Source organism: Aulonocara sp. 'chitande type north' Nkhata Bay, linkage group LG18 (assembly GCF_057382095.1).
Source record: "Aulonocara sp. 'chitande type north' Nkhata Bay isolate Kocher_YH1m ecotype deep benthic linkage group LG18, A_spYH_male_GT1.1, whole genome shotgun sequence".
NCBI lineage: Eukaryota > Metazoa > Chordata > Actinopteri > Cichliformes > Cichlidae > Aulonocara > Aulonocara sp. 'chitande type north' Nkhata Bay.
In genome coordinates this window covers 35,034,398-35,059,677 of record NC_141361.1, presented here as the reverse complement: position 1 = coordinate 35,059,677, position 25,280 = coordinate 35,034,398, and the positions used below count along the sequence as shown (strand labels likewise).

At 43.4% G+C, this 25,280-nt stretch overlaps 2 protein-coding genes across 2 annotated transcripts in view; one reads left to right on the top strand and one right to left on the bottom strand.

Annotated features, from left to right (window-relative positions):
• The first annotated feature begins 13,676 nt into the window (after nucleotides 1–13,676).
• Nucleotides 13,677–17,553, top strand: LOC147309076 (nucleoside diphosphate kinase A2-like). Its single transcript, XM_086272145.1, has 5 exons — nucleotides 13,677–13,828; nucleotides 15,592–15,724; nucleotides 16,739–16,840; nucleotides 16,918–17,030; nucleotides 17,117–17,553. Exons 2-5 carry the CDS (start codon nucleotides 15,596–15,598, stop codon nucleotides 17,229–17,231), a joined length of 459 nt encoding a protein of 152 aa, XP_086128271.1. The 5' UTR covers nucleotides 13,677–13,828; nucleotides 15,592–15,595; the 3' UTR covers nucleotides 17,232–17,553.
• A 5,927-nt stretch (nucleotides 17,554–23,480) lies between these two features.
• Nucleotides 23,481–25,280, bottom strand: part of mbtd1 (mbt domain containing 1) — a 39,389-nt gene continuing 37,589 nt past the window's right edge. Inside the window, exons 16-17 of the mRNA XM_086272212.1 lie at nucleotides 24,491–24,646; nucleotides 23,481–24,071 (exon numbers count right to left, since the gene is read on the bottom strand). Coding sequence (XP_086128338.1) covers nucleotides 23,953–24,071; nucleotides 24,491–24,646 — 275 coding nt within the window. The 3' untranslated portion in view covers nucleotides 23,481–23,952. The remainder of the gene's footprint in view (nucleotides 24,072–24,490; nucleotides 24,647–25,280) is intronic.

The following is a 25,280-nucleotide window of genomic DNA, read 5'->3' as shown; positions in this document are numbered from 1 at the left end:
TTTCGCCAAGACAGTGCGTTTCTGACGATTACATGAATTTGAATGGGGAACTCGCACGAAACAAAGTATAGGTTTGATGCCAAATTCACCACACCAGGGCCTGCGTTGCTTGCTCAAGCCATCCACATTACACCGGGGCCTGTGCTATTCGTTGATGCAATCCACATTACGCCAGGGCAAGTGGTTTTGGCTGAGGACATTCAAATTACACCTGGGCCTTTGGTGCTGGCCAATACCATCCACATTTCACCAGTGCCAGTGTTGTTGGCTTAGGCCATCCACATTACACCACTGCCCGTGCTTCCTGTGAGGCCATCATCACCACACCAGGGCCTGTTGTGTTGCTTTCTGATGCGATCCACAATATACAAGGTTTCTGTACTACCGGCTGAGGCCATCCACATTACACCAGGGCCAGTGGTGCTGGCCAATACCATCCACATTTCACCAGGGCCACTGTTTTTGGCTGAGGCCATACATTTTACACCAGGGAGAGTGCTTCCTGAGAGGCGATCTTCACCACACAAGGGCCTTTGCCCTGGGTTGAGGCCATCCACATTACACCTGGGCCTGTGGTGCTGACCGATATCATGCACATTTCCCAGGGCCAGTGGTGTTGGCTAAGGCCATTCACATTACACCAGAGACAGTGCTTCCTGTGAGGCCATCTTCACCAAACCAGGGACTGTGCTTTTGGCTGAGGCCATCCGCATTACATCAGGGCCTGTGATGCCGACTTCTACCATACACATTACACCAGGGACAGTGCTTCCTGTGAGGCCATCTTCACCCCACCAGGGCCTCTGCTGCTCGTTGATGCCATCCACATTACACCAGGGCCTTTGCTACTGGCTTAGGACATTTACATTACACCAGGGTGTGGTCATGGCTGGGGCCAACTACATTTCACCAGTGCCTGTCTTGGTGGCTGATCCAATCCACAATATACAAAGGCCTGTGCTACTGGCTGATCCCATCCACATTACACCTGGGCCAGTGCTCCCTGTGAGACCATATTCACCACACCAGGGCCTGTGCTGCTGGCTTTTACCATTCTCCTTTCACCAGGGCCTGCGTTGCTGGCTGAGGCCAACTACATTTGACCAGGGACTGTGCTACTCGTTGATTGCATCCACATTACACCCGGGCCTGTTTTGCTGTCCGAAACCATCCACATTTCACAGGGCTTGTGTTGCTGGCTGATGACATTCACAAAACACAAGGGCCTTTGATACTGGCTGATGCCATCCACATTACACCAGGGCCAGTGGTGTTGGCTGAGGACATTCACATTACACCAGGGCCTGTGCCAATACCATCCACATTTCACCAGGGCCAGTGTTGTTGGTTGAGGCCATCCACATTACACCAGTGCCTGGGCTACTCGTTGATTCCATTCACATTACACCAGGGCCTGTGGTGCTGGCCAATACCATCCACATTTCACCAGGGCCAGTGTTGTTGGCTGAGGCCATCCAGATTACACCCCTGCCAGTGCTTCCTGTGATGCCATCATCACCACATCAGGGCCTGTGCTACTCGTTGATACCATACACATTTCACCAGGGCTTGTGTTCCTGGCTGATGCGATCCACAATACACAAGGGCCTCTGCTACTGGCTGAAGACATTCACATTACACCAGGGCCTGTGGTGCTGGCCAATACCATCGATATTTCACCAGGGCCACTGTTGTTGGCTGAGGCCATAAACTTTACATCAGGGACAGTACTTCCTGTGAGGGCATCTTCACCACACCAGGGCCTGTACTGTTGGCTGAGGCCATCCACATCACACCAGGGCCTTTGGTGCTGGCCAATACCATCCACATTTCACCAGGGCCACTGTTGTTGGCTTAGGCCGTACATTTTACACCAGGGAGAGTGCTTCCTGTGAGGCGATCTTCACCACACAAGGTTCTTTGCTGTTCGCTGAGGCCATCCATATTACAACAGGGCCTGTCCTACTGGGTGAGGACATTTACATTTCACCAGGGCCTGTGGTGATAGCTGATTCCATCCACATTACGCCTGGGCCTGTGGTGTTGACCGATATCATGCACATTTCACCAGGGCCAGTGGTGTTGGCTAAGGTCATTCACATTACACCAGGGCCTTTGCTACTGGCTTAGGACATTTACATTACACCAGGGTGTGGTCATGGCTGGGGCCAACTACATATCACCAGGGCCTGTATTGGTGGCTGATCCCATCCACAATATAAAAAGGCCTGTGCTACTGGATGATGCCATCCACATTGCAACAGGGCCACTGCTCCCTGTGAGGCCATATTCACAACACCAGGGCCTTTGCTGCTTGCTGATACCATCCTCATTTCACCAGGGCCTGCGTTGCTTGGTCATGCCATCCACATTACACCAGATCATGTGCTACTGGCTGATGCCATCCACATTACACCAGGGCCAGTGCTCCCTGTGAGACCATACTCACCACACCAGGGCCTGCGTTGCTGGCTGAGGCCATCCACATTGCACCAGGGCTAATGCTCCCTGTGATGCCATATTCACCACACCAGGGCCTGCGTTGCTTGCTCAAGCCATCCACATTACACCGGGGCCTGTGCTATTCGTTGATGCCTGCACATCACGCCAGGGCCAGTGGTTTTGGCTGAGGACATTCAAATTACACCTGGGCCTTTGGTGCTGGCCAATACCATCCACATTTCACCAGTGCCAGTGTTGTTGGCTTAGGCCATCCACATTACACCACTGCCAGTGCTTCCTGTGAGGCCATCATCACCACACCAGGGCTTGTGTTGCTTTCTGATGCGATCCACAATATACAAGGTTTCTGTACCACTGGCTGAGGCATCCACATAACACCAGGGCCAGTGGTGCTGGCCAATACCATCCACATTTCACCAGGGCCACTGTTGTTGGCTGAGGCCATACATTTTACACCAGGGAGAGTGCTTCCTGTGAGGTGATCTTCACCACACAAGGGCCTTTGCCCTGGGCTGAGAGCATCCACATTACACCTGGGCCTGTGGTGCTGACCGATATCATGCACATTTCCCAGGGCCAGTGGTGTTGGCTAAGGCCATTCACATTACACAAGTGTATGTGGTGCTGACTCATGCCATCCACATCAATACAGTGCCTGTGCTACTGGCTGAGGCCATCCACATTACATCAAGGCCACTGCTTCCTGTGAGGCCATCTTCACCACACCAGGGCCTGTATTGCTTTCTGAGGCCATGTAAACTTGACCAGAACCTGCGTTACTAGCTGATGTCATCTACATTGCACCTGGGCCTGTGGTGCTGACCGATATCATGCACATTTCACCAGGGCCAGTGATGTTGGCTAAGTCCATTCACATTACACCAGGGTGTGTGGTGCTGGCTGAGGCCATCCTCATTTCACCAGGGCCTGCGTTGCTGGCTCATCCCATCCACATTACACCAGGTCATGTGATACTGGCTGAGGCCAACTACGTTTCACCAAGGCCTGTGCTACTCGTTGATACCATCCACATTTCATCAAGGCTTGTGTTGATGGCTGATGCGATCCACAATACACAAGGGTCTGTGCTACTGGCTTACGACATTCACATTACACCAGGGCCTTTGGTGCTGGCCAGTACCATCCACATTTCATCAGGGCGACTGTTGTCGGATGAGGCCATCCGCATTACACCAGGGACAGTGCTTCCTGTGAAACCATCATCACCACACCAGGGCCTGTGGTGCTGGATGAGGCCATCAACATTACACCAGGGCCTTGTGTTGCTGGCTGATGCGATCTACAATACACAAGGGCCTTTGCAACTGGCTGAAGACATTCACATTACATCACGGCCTGTGATGCCGGCTTGTACCATCCACATTACACCAGGGAAAGTGCTTCATGTGAGGCCATCTTCACCCCACCAGGGCCTCTGCTGCTCGTTGATGCCATCCACATTACACCTCGGCCTGTGGTGTTAACCGATATCATGCACATTTCACCAGGGCCAGTGGTGTTGGCTAAGGCCATCCACATTACCTGTTCTACTGGCTGAGGACATTTACATTTCACCAGGGACTGTGTTTGTGGCTGATCCCATCCACAATATACAAAGGCCTGTGCTACTTGCTGATGCCATCCACATTACACCAGGGCCAGTGTTGTCGGATGAGACCATCCACATTACACCACTGCCAGTGCATCCTGTGAGGCCATCATCACCACACCAGGACCTGCGTTGCTGGCTGAGGCCATCCACATTGCACCATGGCTAATGCTCCCTGTGAGGCCGTCTTCACCACACCGGGGCCTGTCCTTTCTGTCTGAGACCATCTTCACCAGACCAGGGTCTGTGCTACTGCCTGATGCCATCAACATTACACCAGATCCAGTGCTTCCTGTGCGGTCATCATCACCACATCAGGGCCTGTGCTTCTGGCTGATGCCATCAACATTACACCAGGGCCAGTGCTCCCTGTGAGGCCATCTTCACCACACCAGGGCCTGTACTGCTTTCTGAGGCCATCTACTATTTCACCAGAACCTGCTTTTCTGGCTGATGCCATCCACTTTACACCAGGGCATGTGTTGCTGGCTTAGACCAACTAAATTTCACCAGGGCCTGTGCTACTCGTTGATGCCATGCACATTAAACCAGGGCCTTTGGTTTTGGCCGTTACCATCCACATTTTTACCAGATTGTGTGCTACTTGCGGATTCAATCCACATTGCTGCAGGGCCAGTGCTCACTGTGAGGCCATCTTCACCACACCAGGGCCTGTGCTGCTGGCCAATGCCATCCACATTTCACCAGGGCCAGTGTTGTTTGCTGTGGCCATCCACATTACACCACTACCAGTGCTTCCTGTGAGGCCATCTTCACAACACCAGGGCCTGTGCTAATACCTGAGACCATCCACATTTCACCAGGCCCTGTGCTACTCGTTGATGCAATGCACATTACACCAGGGCCTGTGGTTTTGGTCGTTACCATCCACATTTTTACCAGAGCCTGTGCTATTTGCTGATGCAATCCACATTGCACCAGGGCCTTTGCTGTGCCAATAACATTCACATTACACCAGGGCCTGTGGTGCTGGCCAATACCATCGATATTTCACCAGGGCCACTGTTGTTGGCTGAGGCCATAAACTTTACATCAGGGACAGAACTTCCTGTGAGGGCATCTTCACCACACCAGGGCCTTTGTTGCTGGCTGAGTCCATCCTCATTTCACCAGGGCCTGACTTGCTTGGTCCTGCCATCCACATTACACCAGGGCCTGTGCTACTGGGTGAGGCCAAGTACATTTCACCAGGGCTTGTGTTGCTGGCTGACCACATCCACAATACACAAGGGCATGTGATACTGGCTGATGCCATCCACATTACACCAGGGGCAGTGGTGTTGGCTAAGGCCATTCACATTACACCAGGGCCAGTGGTGCTGACAAATACCATCCATATTTCACCAGGGACAGGGCTTCCTGTGAGGCCATCTTCACCCAACCAGGGCCTCTGCTGCTCGTTGATGCCATCCACATTACACCTGGGCCTTTGATGCCGGCTTGTACGGGTATCACAGGCCGGTAGAAGCCTGGTGTAATGTATCCTGGTGTAATGTGGATAAGTTACACCAGGGACAGTGCTTCCCTTGAGGCAATCTTCATGCCACCAGGGCCTCTCCTTCTCGTTGATGCCAACCACATTAAACCTGGGCGTGTGGTGCCTGATATCATGCACATTTCACCAGGGCCAGTGGTGTTGGCAAAGGCCATTCACACTACACCAGGGTGTGTGATGCTGACCAATACCATCCATATTTCACCAAGGACAGTGTTGTTAGATGAGGCCATCAACATTAAAACAGGGCCTTTTCTACTGGCTGAGGCCAACTACATTTCACCAGTGCCTGTCTTGGTGGCTGGTCCAATCCACAATATACAAAGGCCTGTGCTACTGGCTGATCCCATCCACATTACACCTGGGCCAGTGCTCCCTGTGAGACCATATTCACCACACCAGGGCCTTTGATACTGGCTGATGCCATCCACATTACACCAGGGCCAGTGGTGTTGGCTGAGGACATTCACATTACACCAGGGCTTGTGCCAATACCATCCACATTTCACCAGGGCCAGTGTTGTTGGATGAGGCCATCCACATTACAACAGTGCCTGGGCTACTCGTTGATTCCATTCACATTACACCAGGGCCTGTGGTGCTGGCCAATACCATCCACATTTCACCAGGGCCAGTGTTGTTGGCTGAGGCCATCCAGATTACACCCCTGCCAGTGCTTCCTGTGATGCCATCATCACCACATCAGGGCCTGTGCTACTCGTTGATACCATACACATTTCACCAGGGCTTGTGTTGCTGGCTGATGCGATCCACAATACACAAGGGCCTCTGCTACTGGCTGAAGACATTCACATTACACCAGGGCCTGTGGTGCTGGCCAATACCATCGATATTTCACCAGGGCCACTGTTGTTGGCTGAGGCCATAAACTTTACATCAGGGACAGTACTTCCTGTGAGGGCATCTTCACCACACCAGGGCCTGTACTGTTGGCTGAGGCCATACATTTTACACCAGGGAGAGTGCTTCCTGTGAGGTGATCTTCACCAAACAAGGGCCTTTGCCGTGGGCTGAGGCCATTCACATTACACCAGGGTGTGTGGTGCTGACCGATATCATGCACATTTCACCAGGGCCAGTGGTGTTGGCTGAGGCCATACACATTACACCATGGACAGTGCTTCCTGTGAGGCCATCTTCCCCCCACCATGGCCTCTGCTGCCCGTTGATGCCATCAACATTACACCTGGGCCTGTGGTGCTGACCAATCCCATGCGCATTTCACCAGGGCCAGTGGTGTTGTCTAAGGCCATACACCTTAAACCAGGGCCAGTGCTCCCTCTAAGGCCACCTTCACCACACCAGGACCGCGTTACTGAGTCATACCATCCACATTACACCAGGGCCTGTGCTACTGGCTTAAGCCAACTACATTTCATCAGGGCCTCTGCTTCTGGCTGATGTCATCCACATTACATCAGGGCCACTGCTTCCTGTGAGGACATCTTCACCACACCAGGACCTATACTGCTTTCTGAGGCCATGTAAATTTGACCAGAACCTGCGTTACTAGCTGATGTCATCTACATTACACCTGGGCCTGTGGTGCTGGCTGATGCCATCTACAATACACTAGGGCCTGTGCTACTGGCTGAGGACATTCACATTACATCACGGCCTGTGATGCCGGCTTCTACCATCCACATTACACCAGGGACAGTGCTTCATGTGAGGCCATCTTCACCCTACCAGGGCCTCTTTTACTCGTTGATGCCATCCACATTACACCTCGGCCAGTGGTGCTAACCGATATCATGCACATTTCACCAGGGACAGTGGTGTTGGCTAAGGCCATCCACATTACCTGTTCTACTTGCTGAGGATATTGACATTTCACCAGGGACTGTGTTTGTGGCTGATCCCATCCACAATATACAAATGGTAAATGGTAAATGGCCTGCATTTGTATAGCGCTTTTCTAGTCCATAGGACCCCAAAGCGCTTTACACTACATTCAGTCATTCACCCATTCACACACACATTCACACACTGGCGATAGCAAGCTACATTGTAGCCACAGCTGCCCTGGGGCGCACTGACAGAGGCGAGGCTGCCGGACACAGGCGCCACCGGGCCCTCTGACCACCACCAGTAGGCAAACACGGGGTTAGTATCTTGCCCAAGGACATTTGGCATGCAGCCAGGATGCAGCCTGGGATCGAACCACCGACCTTCTGATTAGTGGCTGACCTGCTCTGCCACCTGAGCTACAGCCACAAAGGCCTGTGCTACTGGCTGATGCCATCCACATTACACCAGGGTCAGTGCTCCCTTTGAGGCCATATTCACCACACCAGGGCCTGTGCTTCTGGCTGATACCATCCTCATTTCACCAGGGCCCGTGTTGCTGGCTGAGGCCATCCACATTACACCACTGCCAGTGTTTCCTTTTAGGCCATCATCACCACACGAGAGCCTGGGGTGCTGGGTGAGGCCATCCACATTACACCAGGGCCTTGTGATGCTTGCCGATACCAAACACATTTCACAAGGGCCAGTGCTCCCTGTGAGGCCGTCTTCACCAGACCAGGGTCTGTGCTACTGCCTGATGCCATCAACATTACACCAGATCCAGTGCTTCCTGTGCGGTCATCATCACCACATCAGGGCCTGTGCTTCTGGCTGATGCCATCAACATTACACCAGGGCCAGTGCTCCCTGTGAGGCCATCTTCACCACACCAGGGCCTGTACTGCTTTCTGAGGCCATCTACTATTTCACCAGAACCTGCTTTTCTGGCTGATGCCATCCACTTTACACCAGGGCATGTGTTGCTGGCTTAGACCAACTAAATTTCACCAGGGCCTGTGCTACTCGTTGATGCCATGCACATTAAACCAGGGCCTTTGGTTTTGGCCGTTACCATCCACATTTTTACCAGATTGTGTGCTACTTGCAGATTCAATCCACATTGCTGCAGGGCCAGTGCTCACTGTGAGGCCATCTTCACCACACCAGGGCCTGTGCTGCTGGCCAATGCCATCCACATTTCACCAGGGCCAGTGTTGTTTGCTGTGGCCATCCACATTACACCACTACCAGTGCTTCCTGTGAGGCCATCTTCACAACACCAGGGCCTGTGCTAATACCTGAGACCATCCACATTTCACCAGGCCCTGTGCTACTCGTTGATGCAATGCACATTACACCAGGGCCTGTGGTTTTGGTCGTTACCATCCACATTTTTACCAGAGCCTGTGCTATTTGCTGATGCAATCCACATTGCACCAGGGCCTTTGCTGTGCCAATAACATCCACATTACACCTGGGCTTGTTGTGCTGACCGATATCATGCACATTTCACCAGGGCCAGTGATGTTGGCTGAAGCCATACACATTACACCAGGGCCTGCGTTGCTGGCTGAGGCCAACTACATTATACCAGGGACAGTGCTTCCTGTGAGGCCATCTTCACTCCACTTCAGCAGGGCCAGTGGTGTAGACTAAGGCTATTCACATTACACCAGGGTGTGTGGTGCTGACCAATGCCATCCATGCTTCACCAGGGACAGTAATGTTAAATGAGGAAATCCACATTACAATAGGGCCAGTGCTCCTTGTGAGGCCATATTCACCACACCAAGGCCTGTGCTGCTGGCTGATACCATCCTCATTTCACAAGGGTCTGTTCTGCTGGCTGATACCATCCTCATTTCACCAGGGCCTGCGTTGCTGGCTGAGGCCATCCACGTATATATACTGTTTCGCCCGAAACAAAGTATATTCCCCAGCACGGGGATATTGAATTCTATAAGATAAAGCCATAAATATGTGTATCTGAGTTTTCTATCAAAAGTTACACCTATTTATATGAAGTTGTACAAAAATGCTTTATTTCGTCAAGACAGTGCATTTCTTGCAATTTCCATGCATTTGAATGGGGAACTCGCCCGAAACCAAGTATAGGTTTCATTATGTGAATAACTTTAAAATCTTAGCTCAAACAGCTGCAAAACCTGTTTGCCCAGCACGGGGATATTGAATTCTATAAGGCAAAGCCATAAATATGTGTGTCTGAGTCTTCTATAAAAAGTTACAGCTGTCTTTATGAAGTTGATCAAAAACGCTTTATTTCACCACGTTAGTGCATTTCTTACAATCCCATGCATTTGAATGGAGTTCTCGCCCAACACAAAGTACAGGTTTTCATTTTGTGAGTAACTTTATGCTTTATTTCACCACGTTAGTGCGGTTTTCGCAATTACATGCATTTAAATGGAGTTCTCGCCTGACACAAAGTATAGGTTTTCATTATGTGAATAACTTGAAAATCTTAGCTCACACAGCTGGAAAACCTCTTTCCCCAGATGCTGAATTCTATGAGGCAAAGTGCGGTTTTCGCAATTACATGCATTTGAATGAAGTTCTCGCCGGACACAAAGTATAGGTTTTCATTTTATGAATAACTTGAAAATCTTAGCTCAAACAGCTGCATAACCTGCTTGCCCAGCACGGGGATATTGAAATCTACGTATAAGGTAAAGCCATAAATATGTGTCTGAGTCTTCTTTTAATAAGAATCAAATCAAAGCGTCTATTGTCATTCAAAGCTTTTTTTTTGTCATATGTCACAATTATATGAAATATAATTTCTCTGTTCAATGACATTCTTCCTTTGCTGTCCATCTACAAATGCCATGGATAAGGGTTAAAAGAACAGGATAAATAAAGATATAAAATAAGCATAAAAATAGTGGAAGATAAATAAATAAGTCCAAAAATAAATAAGTTAAGATAAGTGAGGTATGCAGATGTCGATGTATAAAGGAGCTCAATGTGCAAAATGAACTTAGTGTGCAAATTGTCCTGATGTGCAAATTGCAGTTGAGGTATGTCATCTGTTCAGGAGTGGGGAAGAAGGAGTTTTGAGTCGGGATGTTCTGGATTTCACACTTCTAAACCTTCGTCTCAAGGACTTAAGTGTGAACAGTCCATTTTGGGGGTGTGTGGGGTCTTTGAGGATGGAGGCAGCTCTCCTCTGGACTCTTCATTGGCAGATGCTCTGCAGAGAGGGCAGCGGAGCCCTGATGATCTTCTCCCCACAGTTATTATCACGCTCTGCAACTGTTTGCAATCCATAGCACCAGAGATGGTGATTACCAGATCACCATCTCTGGTTATCTGTAATCTGATTACTTTTTTCAAGTAACGAGTGAAGTAAGGGATTACTATTGCAAAAACGGTAATTAGATTACCGTTACTTTCCCGTAGGAACGCTGCATTACTGCGTTACTAAAACCGTGATTTTTTGCGAGAATGTCTCACGACAGTGACGTAAGCGAGTGCACCGTTAGTGACAACAGCTGTGTGCAGATCAACAATGGATCATGTATCGATTGTGGGAGAGAGTATGAGGGTGCAGCGTTTAAAGCGTGGAAGTACTGACCTTACTTTGAGTTTGATTCCATAAAAAGTGACAAAAACATTAGTGTCCATTGTGCGTGGGAAGAAAACTTCTTTTTACAGCGAAAAAAACCCCTAAACTTCCGAGCAAGCACCAAGTGCGCAACGACGTAATGGGAAACTCACAGAGAAAGTCGCGGATTCTTCAACTGACCGCGGCACACCTGCACCAGGGTAAACCTCCGCCTACCGCAGTCCTGCTTTACAGGTGAAAATGGAGCAACAGGACCGCTGAGTCTTTGACTTTATTTATTTTCTGCACAAAAAATATTTTATTTTATGTGCTGGAATGTGCAGAAAATAGGTTTAAATGTTAAACTAATTTATTCAAGTCAGAGAATGTTGCATATAATTAAATTTTTGCTTGATGCATAAAGTTAAAAGATTAAAACTAATAAAACAAGTTTTAAAAGGAGACTTTTCCATTTGATTACATTTTATATGATGGATTATGCAGAAAAAGTAGAATTGGGGTGAAAGATCTATCACTTTATCACCTCTTCAGGTTGTAAATCGTGTTTTTTAAAAAGTAACTAAGTAACTAAGTAATTAATTACTTTTGAAAATAAGTAATCAGTAAAGTAACGGGATTACTTTTTTGGGGAAGTAATCAGTAATTAGTTACTGATTACTTTTTTCAAGTAACTTGACCAACACTGCATAGCACCATGCAGTGATGCAGCTGGTCAATGTGCTCTCCACAGTGCAGCTGTAGAAGCTGCTGAGGATCTTGGCCGACATACCAAATTTCCTCAGCCTCCTCAGAAAATACAGCCGCTGCTGAGCCTTCTTGACCAGCTGTGTGTCCAGGTGAGGTCCTCACTGATGTACAGCTATCTTTATAAAGTTGTACCCAAACACCTATATCACAGAGACAATGCGTTTCTCACCATTACATGCACTCTCAGTGGGTCATACGTTATCTTTCTCGCCTAAAGAAAAACGCTTCTTCATTTTGTGAATAACTTGAAAATCTTAGATCAAACAGCTGCAAATCCTGATAGCAAACAACAGGGATACTGAATTCTATAGTATTCATGCAGAAATATGTTTGTCTGTGTCTTCTTTTAAAAATTACAGTTATCTTTATGAAGTTGTACCAAAACACCTCATTTCGCCCAGACGACGCGATTCTTACTGTTACAGTAAGTTACGTTGGAATTTGTGTTAGACTCGTTCTTTTTTTTCCTTTTTCTTCTTTATAATTTAACTGACACTGAAAAATTCTGATCATCATGATTGAGCTTCAGGAAAGCAATGTTATACCCAATAAAGGAGGGCTGGTTAATAGTGGTTAAAGGTTGGTTTTGATATACAAGTAAAATGGCCATGTCTCTATTCAGTTTAAAGTCTGACCCATAACTGACTTTATCTAAGTTTTAGCCACCACTGGTCTATATTTTCATTAAAATAATTTGAATAATTTTGTTCTAGCTGATTATAACAAAACTTGAAGTACAAAAAAACCCCAAACCAGCTATTCCAGATTGAAAGGATCTATGCTGACACAGTGGTTTATATGAATCTACCTCTCATACATGATACAACGTGATAATGTAAATGTGACAATGTGGCAGGTTAAGTCAGGGATGTCAAACATAAGGCCCGGGGGCCAGACTCCAGTCCACCTTACTAGATGGCACTATTGGAAGGAAAATGTGAAGAACAGAAATGTTGAACTTTTAATTGTTTTTTCATGAGTTTTAAAGGTTTTCCTACTGACGAAGATTTTCTTGGCCCTTCAAGCTACACCTGAGTAATCAAATAATAGATTTCTGTAATATTACAAAATTACTTTTTAAAATTTGAAACACAAAGACTAGCACTTCATTTATTTATTTTTAATATAAACTATCTCAGGATTACATGTGTAATTGAAACATTACTTTCACTGGTCCCATCCACATAAACTCAAAGTGGGCTGTATGTGGCCTGTGATGTAAAATTAGGTTGTTGTTTTTTTTTTTTTTTTGCCTGTCCCATTTGGTTCTTTAGTCGTCAGAATTGTTGTCTGAAGACCAACAAGGATACCCAATGGATTTACTTTGCCAAATGGATCATCGTGGCATTGCCTATTGGTCCATTTGATCGACCTTTGTTTTTATTGTTTATTATATTTTATTTTCAGATGTTACAGACGGGACAGACATGAGTGAGGGATAGGAAAGGGAGAAAGAAAGAGGAAGGAAAAGAAAAACAGAAGGGGAGAGGGACAGTGAGAAAGGGAGAGAAAAAAATCTCCTGGATCACCTGTTGAGAGAAGAAGAATAGAAAACAAGCAAAAAAAAAAAAAAACCCAAAGCAACATACTAAACACAACACCATCGCATTAATCTAGCTAAGTGTAAACAGCAGTAAATACTGAATATTCAATGTTGTTGTGCAGCACGCAGGACAGACAGCGCACAATGTGCTTTGAAGTAGCAGCCAAGAAAGGTGTAATTTAAGTCTATGAGCAGTGAACACCCGTGTGCATACCTGTGTGGGTCAGCGCGCTTGTATTCAGATGGTTTCCCCATGTAATGGTCTGCAAGAGGATGTAGCAAAAAAAAAAAACGCGCACGCTTTAGCTCGGATTTTCACCATTTTGTCTTGACTTGTGATATTGTTATTCATATGGGTTTTTGAAGAGGTACTTCTAGCAACCACAAGGAGGAGTATTGTACATACACTTGACATATTTGTCCTAGTGTCTCGCCGTCGTACGAAGTCTCCGCCTTCGTGGATAAGAATCCGCTGCGCACCCTCTGTAGGTCTTTGCAGACGTCAACCGTGGTAACTGCTGTTTGTCCCCTACCCGGATTCTACGTGTTAAGGTATTGTTAGCGTATGGGTACATGCACTGGTATGACAAATCGGTGTTAACATCGGTCGGTTGTTTTCTCAATACCGATGGTAAAATGTCTGAAGTGAGCTTTTATTAAAGTGATGTTAAATTGATGGTTTTTTTGTTTGTTTTACGCTCAGTACAGTCAAAGGTCCAGGTGAAATTTGTAAATTGCTATACTTAACAAAGTAGTATAGCACGCGGTTTCGGTACGATCCTGGAACGTAACGTGGCTTTTTAAGGTACTGCGCTGTACTGCGAACAAAAGAAACCATGTGTATGTGAAGGCTTGGGCCTACTCGTGAAAAGGTGCGCGGGTTAGGTGTTCAGCTCGCTGTTTTGACATAAACTGGATGCTCAGGCATGAAGGCAACTAGTAGTTAACAGGGTGCAGTTCGCTCCTCTTAAACTTGCATGTGAAACCGCGTCGACATGCCAATAGAGCGCCTTCCGCGTGTCGTTTTACCATTGTCTAAATTATGGCAGACATCTCGATTCGTCAAATAAAGGAGTGACATATGTGAAGCTCGAAAATTTATCAAGGAATTTTGATTTGTCAGTAGCCTATAGGAGTTAACTGTATTGTGCCAAAAGAGATTTCCGGTATTTTCCTAAAAGCGATTGCGGGAATTTAAGCTGTTAGAAGTCTCTTGCTGACCTACAATCTGTCAAAAAATAGTTTAATCCTATCTCTCACTTAGAATGTCACGTAATTTGGAGCCATAAAGAGCCGTCCTATCACAAAGTAGCTGATGCAATGAGCTTTTAGCAAAGTCATTTTTATATATCCGGGTGAAGGGTGTCATTCTTATGTCTAATATTTTTTACTTAGATTAGTAAATAGACGGTAGTCAACGGGATATTCTTAAATATTTAACATTTATTCTTATAAATGTTAAATACTTAAGAATATCAAGACATGGCCCAGAGATGATCTTGAATGGCAAAACACAGAAATGACATTAAATACAACTGTTTTAGGTTACATTCTTTTTAAAGTAATTGTATACATTTCAGTATTTAGAAAGTGTGCAGGAACGATGTATGTTTAGTTGTGTGAAACAGACAACCTCAAATACTAAGCTAACATTCAGGGGACATTGTCAGTTTTACCTGCAGAAATAATAATGAGCCTGCTGCAAATAGGCTTGAACTTGACCCTGCATTGTAGAATAAATGAATGGATCTCATTGGGTAATACTGCTCACATGAAGAGGTGGCACTGGGAGACGGAGATTAGCCCTCGATTTTAGAGTTGAGCTTTAAAGCTTGAATGTGTGTCTTTGACCTGTCACACATTGTTGTAGCAGTTAACAGTCAAAACTAATATTATCTTAATTTGGTGTTATATCCAAAATAATATTTTCCCTGTAATTTATCTCCAATTATTAAAAAAAAATAAAAATAAATCCCTAAGCAGTGAGTCGCTGTCACATTTTTATTCTGGCACATTCAGAGTCTTGACAGCATGATGAAGATCAATGTGTTCACTGTGTGGGCGGGGCTGCTAGTTCAAGTTTCTGTCCTCTTTAAATGATCACAGCAAGATGCACACTAAGCCAGGTTGCAAGCTGTACTAGCATTTTCTTTACAATGGGGTCCATGCCCTCAGCATCTTGTCCTCTCATAGTCAGCCCCGCTGCTGACTGTGTCAAATACAGTAAAGTGCTGTGAGTAACTTATCAGACGTGTTCTTTCTGCAGCACATAGGCTGCCTGTTTGTCTTCATCATTCTTGTCTGTTTTCTTTCAGAGTCATGGCTGAGCTAAAGGAACGCACATTCATTGCCATTAAGCCTGATGGCGTGCAGAGGGCCATCATTGGTGAGGTCATCAAAAGGTTTGAGATGAAGGGCTTCAAGTTGGTGGGCATGAAGATGCTCCATGTAAGTATAGACTGAAAGAATCCAACCCTTACAGGTGAAACTGTATCATAGTGGTCAACATTTTTGCCCTTAAAACATTTTAACCATCTGCAACATATGCACAGATATTGTAAGTGTGCCAAGTAATGGGTAAGCCTGATTAGCCTACTCATCTGTTCCTGAGTGAAGCACAGCCAATTAGCTGTTAAGGTCTACTGATCCTGTAACATTTAACCTGATATGGTAAGGTGCTGCTTTATGTGAACATCAAGTTTGCTTAAGTTATAAACCTGCAACACTTAAATATTTCTGTTTAAACATCTGTCCTGTTAGCGTTGGTGTGATAAACATGTTCTGATGATATGGTACTGGCCTAAATTTCCATGCAATTTCTGAGAAATTGGTGTGATTGTTTCTACACCCAGACTTCGTCTGTTGCTTGCGGCTAAAAAGCTGGGGGTAAACATGTTGATAAAGTTGCCAATTATATGCAGTAGCGAATGGGTACTAATGCGGTTTCTAGAGCTGCATCAGTACACATATGGTGACAACACAGTTACTGTGATACTACAACAGAGGTCTCGAACTCCAGTCCTCGAGGTCTGGTGTCTTAAAACATGTGTCCCTGTTGCAACACACCTGAATTAGGTCATTATAGAACTTGACTACATGCTGAAATGGCAACCCCTAACCCTACTCGAGTAAATTTAAGTAAATGTAAGTGTTTGGAAAAGTGTACTTCTAACAGTACTTTGATTGCACCATGTTCATTCACTCATGAGCTGCTGTAACATGAATCAAATGGCTGCATTGTATGCTACTAATTGTGTGTTGCAGCAGGGGCACATGGAAAAGTTTCAGGACACCGGCCCTTGAGGACTGGAGTTCGAGACCCCTACACTACAATTAGAGTGCTTCATCTGAAATTACAAGTATTACAGCAAAGCAGCGAGTGAAATGAAGTACAAATGATGACTCACAAATTAGGATGTGAAAGTGAACATTTACGAAACTGCCTTGTTTTCTTTGCTGCAGGCCTCTGAGGACCTCCTGATGAAGCATTATGTTGACCTAAAGGACAGACCATTCTTTCCTACTCTCATCAACTATATGAGGTCTGGTCCAGTGGTTGCCATGGTAAGACTCTATGTATGTATGCATGTCAACAGTTCAAGGTCAGATCTTAACCTCATTATCTGTCATGGTTGCTTCAGGTGTGGGAAGGCAAGGGTGTGGTGAAGACAGGCAGGGTGATGCTGGGAGAGACTAACCCTGCTGATTCTAAGCCTGGAACCATCAGAGGAGACTTCTGTATTGATGTCAGCAAGTGAGTTATCTTTGCATGATGGCAGATGTGAAACAATAGCGTGTATGAAGTGTATAGTCACTTTCTGACTCTGTCCTCTTCTTAAGGAACATCATCCATGGCAGTGACTCGGTGGAGAGTGCCAACAAGGAAATTTCCTTGTGGTTTAAAGATGATGAGCTTGTCAACTACACTAGTTGTGCCTTCAGCTGGCTCTACTGAGCTGCTCTGGGTCTGGAGCTCCCACCTCACCACTGCTTGGGCACAAAGTGAAACTCTTGCCTCAGATTTCCTGTGGTAAGCTGTAGCCTGGAGGGAGAAGAACTTGTGTAAATCCTTTGTCTTTCACAATTCACCCCTCTTGTCCTTTACATTACCACTGTGCTCTGATTTGGTCTCTGTGGGGCCACGTGTAGTCCGAATTCATTCCTGAGCAAGGACCATCTAGTCCTTCAATGTACATCGTTTAATGATTCCAAACCTGTCTTTGACTGTCTGTTTTGTTAACGGTAATTTGCTTTACAATAAAATAAAATAGCTGGCATCCTGTCTGTGTCATTGGTACTTATGTTCCTGTGTGTGTGGGGGGGAGGGGGGGTTAAAATGTGGTGACTTTAGGCAGGATTAGTGTTAATTAGCCTGACAGTCTGTATTAGCAACTTCCTAATCTGACTAGATTAGGAAACTGCTTTCATACTGTCAATAGTTTAAAGCAACTTTATCATCCTTCCAGACATTGATGACTAATAAGAAAAATCTTTTAAGACTTCCAACTATTAAATGAACCATGTCAGTTTGCTGAGGAAAGGGGATTGGGTTTTTGCAATTGGCAGTGATCATTAAAAAACTTGAATTGGGTTCACAGTTCATCTTCCAGGTCTGAAAGTGAAGCTGATCATCTCAGTGTTTTATGGCTATTATATCCCACCGGGTCAGCCAGCAGCATTGATTCGATGATTCAGATTTTCAAATTGACAGAATCTAGAGGTACAAAGACAGATTTTTAGTAGATAGAGGTAAACTTTTCTGAAAATCTTGAGAATGAGGCAGTGCAGTTCATCTCTAACGATCAGTCTGTGCTGTGCACTTCGCTGCAGATCAGTGCCAGAACTAGTTTGTGATGGTGCTGGTAAATTGAGTTTCTGGTGTAGTTCTTCACGGTTAAGTCTGATGCAAAATAGTACGTTTCATTATGAGGCACACTAACATGCTATGGTCTATTTTGATTCTCTGTGCATGTTCAAAGATGTATTGTCCAATGGTGAAGCAGAGAGGATTGGCAGTGTTACACTGAATACAAGTTTAATAATTCAAAAAAGTAATCTTTTTATAAAAGTCACCAGAAACTTTCACAGCCATGCAGAAACAGTTGGCAACGCTTGTAAACAAAGACAACCAAATTGTAATCCAAACTTCTGGCTTTATTTACATGGTCAAAGCTTAGTCACAGCACAAATTAATCATATAAACAGAAACTTGTATACACTATCAAAAAGATGTACAAACTTGAAACTGCAATTTTGAAAATGTACCTCTAGGGTTATTGTTAATATCAATAGATTTATAACTGACAGATACTCCCTCCCCCCACCTCAATTTGTATCGAAAATAAATTTTTCACTATAACTCAATTTACCAGACAATCTCTCTCCCCATATATATCTATATATATATATATATATACACACACACATAGCACCACAATATAATCAGGAGGGGAAGTGATCGCATACAAAAGACCCGTGTTAGAAGCCAGGAAAGAGGATCAAAACAAAACAACTTCAGCATTTACCTAATTATTCTCATCTAGAAGAACCAGATCAGCTGCAAGACCTCCATAACCAAACGGTTTCTATGGAAGGCTATCAGTGCCAGGAAAAGGCAAAAACAAAACTGGATTACACAAATATTCAGCAAACGCAATAAAGCTGCAAGTCTGATTTTATTTTGTTTCAATTTTGGCTTAACACCAAAATTAGGAAAATTCTGACCCAACTTATTTTACCACATAGAAATTTAATTCAAAATGAAATTTGTCACGTTTGTCTTACTTGGAAAATGAAATAATATAAATTGTTATCAGGTAATGTTATTCCTGATATTATGACATATTGTTCTCACTATTACTGTTTTGGTAGAGTAACATTTTTATTATTACTGTTACGTGCCACCAAAATCAAAATCATCAACCTGCTTTCATCTCAAGCTACTGAGATTCAAAATCTTTAAATATATAAGCAACTGTGGATGGAGCATTAGGAAAGAAGGTAAATCAAAAAGTACATTTTCTACAAGAAAATATTAGGAACTGGAGATCTGAAATAACATTTGATTACTTGGGGTTTAATCTAAAGGAGGCCAGAAACAGAACAGTCATTTTGTTTTTGTACAAATACGTTTTGCTGATCAGGTATTTTAATGTTTCCTTTTGCCTTCATACATTACAGGAACATGAGCACCTTCTCAAAGGGCTCATGTCAATGAGTCTTGCACTTATTGTAAGACAATCATTTATTGTTTCACAATCAAAAACCTTTGTATTTCTTGTACAAGTTTCTCTTAAAAGGAAAACAATTGTTTTCCTTTTAAAACAATTGTTTTCAAATCTCAGGAGATGAACTTAAACATGAATGCAGAATGGTTCATCTTGAGTGTTCGGAAGCAAAAGAGTTCTAATTAAGGAATCATAACTTAATTCTTAAATGAATTTTGTTTTTAAACACAGCTTAATACCAAATGTTGATATTTAACTATCATTTTAAAGGATAGTGATGATGATCTTTTAGCAACAGTCTTCCTCATTCATATATATATTTATTGTGTGTGTGTTATTTTTATATGTGTATATGTAAGTCCAAAAGGTTTGACTATTGCTCTCAAAAGACATTCTGTAATTAAGCAACAATGGGATCTATGACTGACGGGGGGGGGGGGGGGGAATCAAACAAAAAAAACATTTACATACTTTTATGATGCTGGAGATGCAAATTTCTGTTATGTCAATTAACATAAATTTATGCCCCTCCATTTCTATGTTTTACATGAATTTTTAATTTCTGGGAAGTAAGTTTTGACAGTTCTGTTTCTTGAAAATTCTGAAATAAATTAAAAAATGTACTAAATATGCCATCACAAATCAGAATCACAATTCTGGGGAGGCTTCAGCGTTCAAATATCACGACCTGCTTCAAAATCTGTCGTTTTAAAACCTTGTTTGCTTCCATACAATAAATCTACAAGATCAAAATGCCTTTGGGGTTTTCAAACCCTGCTGATTCACACAACCTTTACAAAGGATCAAAACTTCCTGAGAATTGAACCATTCAATTGAATCTTTGAATCTGAAACTTGTTAGTTTACCTTTACTGAGAAGTTTACAGATTCTCTGCATTTAAAAGCATCCTTTGGCCATAAAGTGAGCATTCTTTTTAAACCCTTTGACCATAAAAGTCACAGTTATACAACACCCTATTGTTAATTTTTCTTACATGCTAATGATAACAGTGTAGTGATCGTGAAATTTGCAGGCGCTATAAATTTTACTTAGTATAGCAAAATAAGATTGGATCTATTAATATTGCATTACATTCAAAATAGAAGACTTCCTCATGTGTTGCAATAATATTATTCCACGTTTGAAGTCTAGCCTTCAAGTGGATTATTTTCAGGTTGTTGATTTTTTCCCATTTGCATAAGCCAACACACTGCAATAGTCTATTTCATGCTCTCGCTTTAGCTAAACATAGCTAGCATCAGGAGGTAGTAGATAAACGGTTGCAAAAATCGAGCTCTAAGAATAATCAAAGGTGGTCTGTTGTCTTTTCCATTTTCTGGCTAAAGATGATTTCTTTGTTTGATTCCATCACAGTGGTGGAGTATAAATATATGTATTTACATACAATATATGTTTTTATGCCACTATGCTATGTGAATGCTGCCTTCAGAGACGATAGGAAAAGCAGTGCATTGTTTAATTATCAAGAACAACCTGTCATTCTGTGGCTCAGATGAATCATAAACTAGCTTGCATACATGGCTTTATCACTCGTACGCACACCCACACACACAAACCCTACAAACATTTTGCATATTACTTGAAGACCTGTTTGGTTATAAGTTTGCTGTAACCAAGGTAGATTCTCCCACTTTGTCTTAACATGGGAGTCCAGCCACCTATATTGAGTGACAGAAACTAAATGGAGTATGTAGTCTCAAGTATGCCACATACAGTATTTAATCATATTCCATTAACTAAAGAATAAACCAACAACAGCCATGAAGTGAATTTACATTTCTGCCATCTACCTCCTTAACTTTCTATCCAGCAGATTAGGGTTGGTGGGGCGTTTAAAATGTAATTTTCTAATAAACTTTTGTATGCATTTAATATTTTTAAGTGATTCATATGTATTTAATACTACTACTACTACTACTCAATGAATTCTATAATTCCCATTTCATTATGTCATACGTTACATTTCTTCAGAATAAGGAAATTTTTTTTTCCTTTCAAGATTTTCTGTATTGCATATTATTTTTTAAAAATTAAATAATAGATTGAATATAATTGTGGCACACTGCAGATGCAGATTTGGGTAAAATTACAACTGAAATCAAAAGAAAAAGGACATGACATGTATATTGATAAACCTTTAACAGAATACCAAGATTATTATGATTATGTCCAGGGACCAAGTGATAAGACAAGTCTCTGATAAGACTGAAGTTCATCTTTTACAGCAGCTACAATCAGAGAGTAAAGCTCAAAGCATATTGTATGGCCGGGCAGTGGGGACATGTCATCATATCCTATCATAACAGTGCGATTTTTCATTTAAACTTTGCGACCTGCTGCTTACTTACACTTCCTGTTTCTTCTGAAATATTCTCATATCATCAAAATGTGGAGCTTTTTTCTTTCTTTTTCTTTTTTAAAAAAAAAAACCAAACAAACAAAAAAAGCCATTTTCATTTCCACAGCTTCAGTAATCCTTTTTTTATCAGTACAGCACACAGAATCTGAAGCTACCCCAGTGATAACTGCTTCAACAACTGCTCATTCACAGAGGTACTGCAGGACCAAAAACTCAAGCTTAGCTCCAAAAGCAAGTCATAACCCCTACATACAATGTTCAGCTTTACAGCATTAAAAGAAAAATGTGCTTATATCCCAGTATATGGCCAAGTTGTGGTGTGAGACACACTACCACAGGCAGCTGTGGTGTGGCTGGCAACAGGCCACACCTCCATTAACTGGCGTCACTGAACTAGACTTCTGGACTATACTTGTGTTGTTGATGCCTTTTGGCATCTATTTATCTGACAAATTATCAGCCCTGCTGGTGGAAAATAACATTCAAGATGTTTGTGCTTCACCCTTGGTGAGTGAAAACCTGAGTGTTTTATTAGCAGTAATTAGGCGGTATGTGGCTGCTAACCACCTAGCTAGCATTTGCTGGTAACTTAGCCACCTGTTGTTCAATTATGTTCATTTCTGGCTCCAAGAAACAAAACAAAAAGGGTCAAAACTTAAATGTTGACAGTTAAAAATTGAAAACCAATGGTTCGTGGTAGCCATGTCCATATTTTATATATTGTCTATACAAGCTCAGTGGAATGTGAAAAAAGTGTTTTTGTTTGTTAATATATAAAAAAAAAAAATAAAAAAAAAGCAACAGCTGCATAAGATGTGTTTTTGTATAAAGCTGCACCAGAAAGTGGGAAAACCCTGTAAATGTGGATTAAAAAAAAGAAAATCTACTAACAAAAAATAAGTGATAAGATACCCTAAAAGGTCAATGAAGAACTTGGCTTCTCAAATGGGCTCAAAAAGACTTCTTAGTTTAAAACATTGCAAAGTTAGTGAAAGGTTAATAATAATAATAATAATAATAATAATAATAATAATAAGATTAGTAGGACATTGAAAAAGAATCTATTATAAAACTACTTTTGTAATGGACTCTGTCAAACTGGTCATCATTTTGTTGAGTCTGGAAAAAAAAAGAGCAACAGATTTTGGTTCTGTAATAACTAAATGAGGAATAAATGTAGCTGTGGAAATCTTCTGTTCAATACTATAAGGAAAAAGAACAAAAGGAGGGAACGACCATCATTAATGCTGAGCAGCATGGCAAGAATTCTTTGTGTAGCTCTATCTGAATAGGCCTACACTTACTAGTGAATAGTCACTTTATAAAACAACACGTTACTGAAACAGCCACCAAAACATGAAAAAAGGACATAAAAAAAATCAACCTGAAAATCAAAACAAAATGAAATAAGGAAAAATTCAAGTACTATTATTAAAATTAAAGTCCACCTGGCAATACTGCAAAAATATACACAACTCTGCTCATCTTTCTGACAGCCTTACTTTGCTCATGCAGCTGCTAAACGGCTGACTCTGACATTTTCATACAAAAACAAAAAAAAATAAACAAAAAACCCCCACCACCAACAACCCCCCCCTTCCCATACAACAAACGCAAGAAAACCTAAAGACCTGGCTCAATAAATTGTTGTCACAGTTTCTCCAGGTCTCTGTATGTGGCCCACATTATGGCTGAGGCTGGATGGGCTTGCAAGACATAAAATCATCCAAATAGCTCATCTGGTTCAGATAGCCAAAGAAAGGGAGAAAAAGCTGCAGGTCGTAGAAAGAGAATGCCCAAACATCTATGACCCAGGCCTGACTCTGGGTGCTTTCTATGATTAGACAGGACTTTCTGAGTGATTATGTGGACACACCCCTACAAGGTTAGAAAATCGTTTTAAGTGATGTTGAGGAATGGTATTCCTCATGTGCTGACATTACAGGTGGCCTGTGGCATCACTCTTCAAGTATCCTCTCAGGTGAGTTTGACTCTCCCCATTCCTGATTGTTGGTTTGGTGTTTCCAGAGATGTCCTTTTGTGGTTTCCTCCTCCTCGATTTTGTCACATCAGGGTTCCTGTCTAATGTAGTAACTGCCCGAGCCATTGCTCTCTTGGTCTGAGGTGCCCTGCGAGAAGGTGAATTCATCCACTTCAGCGGTCTCCTCTTTCATTCGCAGGAGAGACTCTAGAGGCAGGAACAGAATGCAGAAGAGAAGAGTAGCAAAGATGAGCCCCTTGTGTTCATGCACTTTGAACAAAAATGCAAGGAGCCTTTGCTTCGGAAGTTAATTTTAAAACCACCTGACAGGCATCAAAATAAATGACCCAGTCCCTACTGTAAAGCACCACTCTACTCTTTACTGACATGAAATATTCATGTTGATAACGAACAGAGAAAGGTTGATTGAATCAGCAGCTTCCAGCCCCACAGTGTAGCCTGGTGACCAGGACTGTCTTCATAGACAGTCCTTCATACACCCCCCCCACACACACACACCCACCCACCCACCCACCCACCCACCCACACACACACACACACCCACGAAAACAACCCAGGATACTTGCAGTGCAGTGCTGGTTTTGTTTTTAAAAGAGTGCCATTACCTGATTTGTGGGTTAGGTGGAAATGGGTGCGGGGTCTGGGCCGAGCTGGCCCCTGGACAGGGTAAGGGGGTGGACTCTGCTCTTCGTCCCCTGAGAAGCTGCTCCTCCTCCTGCCTGCCTGACTGAAGGGCCGTCGACCAACAGGAATCTTCCTCTCTAAACACCAAGCCAGATGCGGGTAAGCTACCAGGGGGCTCATTACAAATATGGGATGACTTTACGTTTAGATGACTTAGCACTATGAAGTTAAATAAAACCTGCTGTCTGATCATTCCTTTCTGCTAACACTGATATGCCCATCTGAATAAGCCCCTGGTAAGCTGTACTCTGAGTGCTAGACACAAGTAAGCAGATGTACAATTAGCATGATATTATATTTATGCCATATGTGGCAAGCCATATAATACATAATCACAAGCAAATTATAGTATTTCATAGTTGCACAACAGAAGTCCTGGTGCACAAATTTAACACTGCATGAAGCGGGAGCTGAAATTAAAGTTTATGAATTAACAATAACTAAGGTGACTCTGCTCTCAGACAAATTTCCCATAGGATAACATCCCTGTGCCCTACATGCAAGGGCTTGTAAAGACTATGTGGGAGTGAAACAATAATTATAATTTGCTTGTGACTATGATTTATCATGGTTGTGACATATGACATAATTATGAATCCACGGTAAACCAAGATGAATGCTACAGGAACTGTCAGTATTTAAAATAATAACTTTTCGTGTTCCATCTGAGCATCCATGAAGTATGGCAAAGCCATACTTGAAGAGTATCCA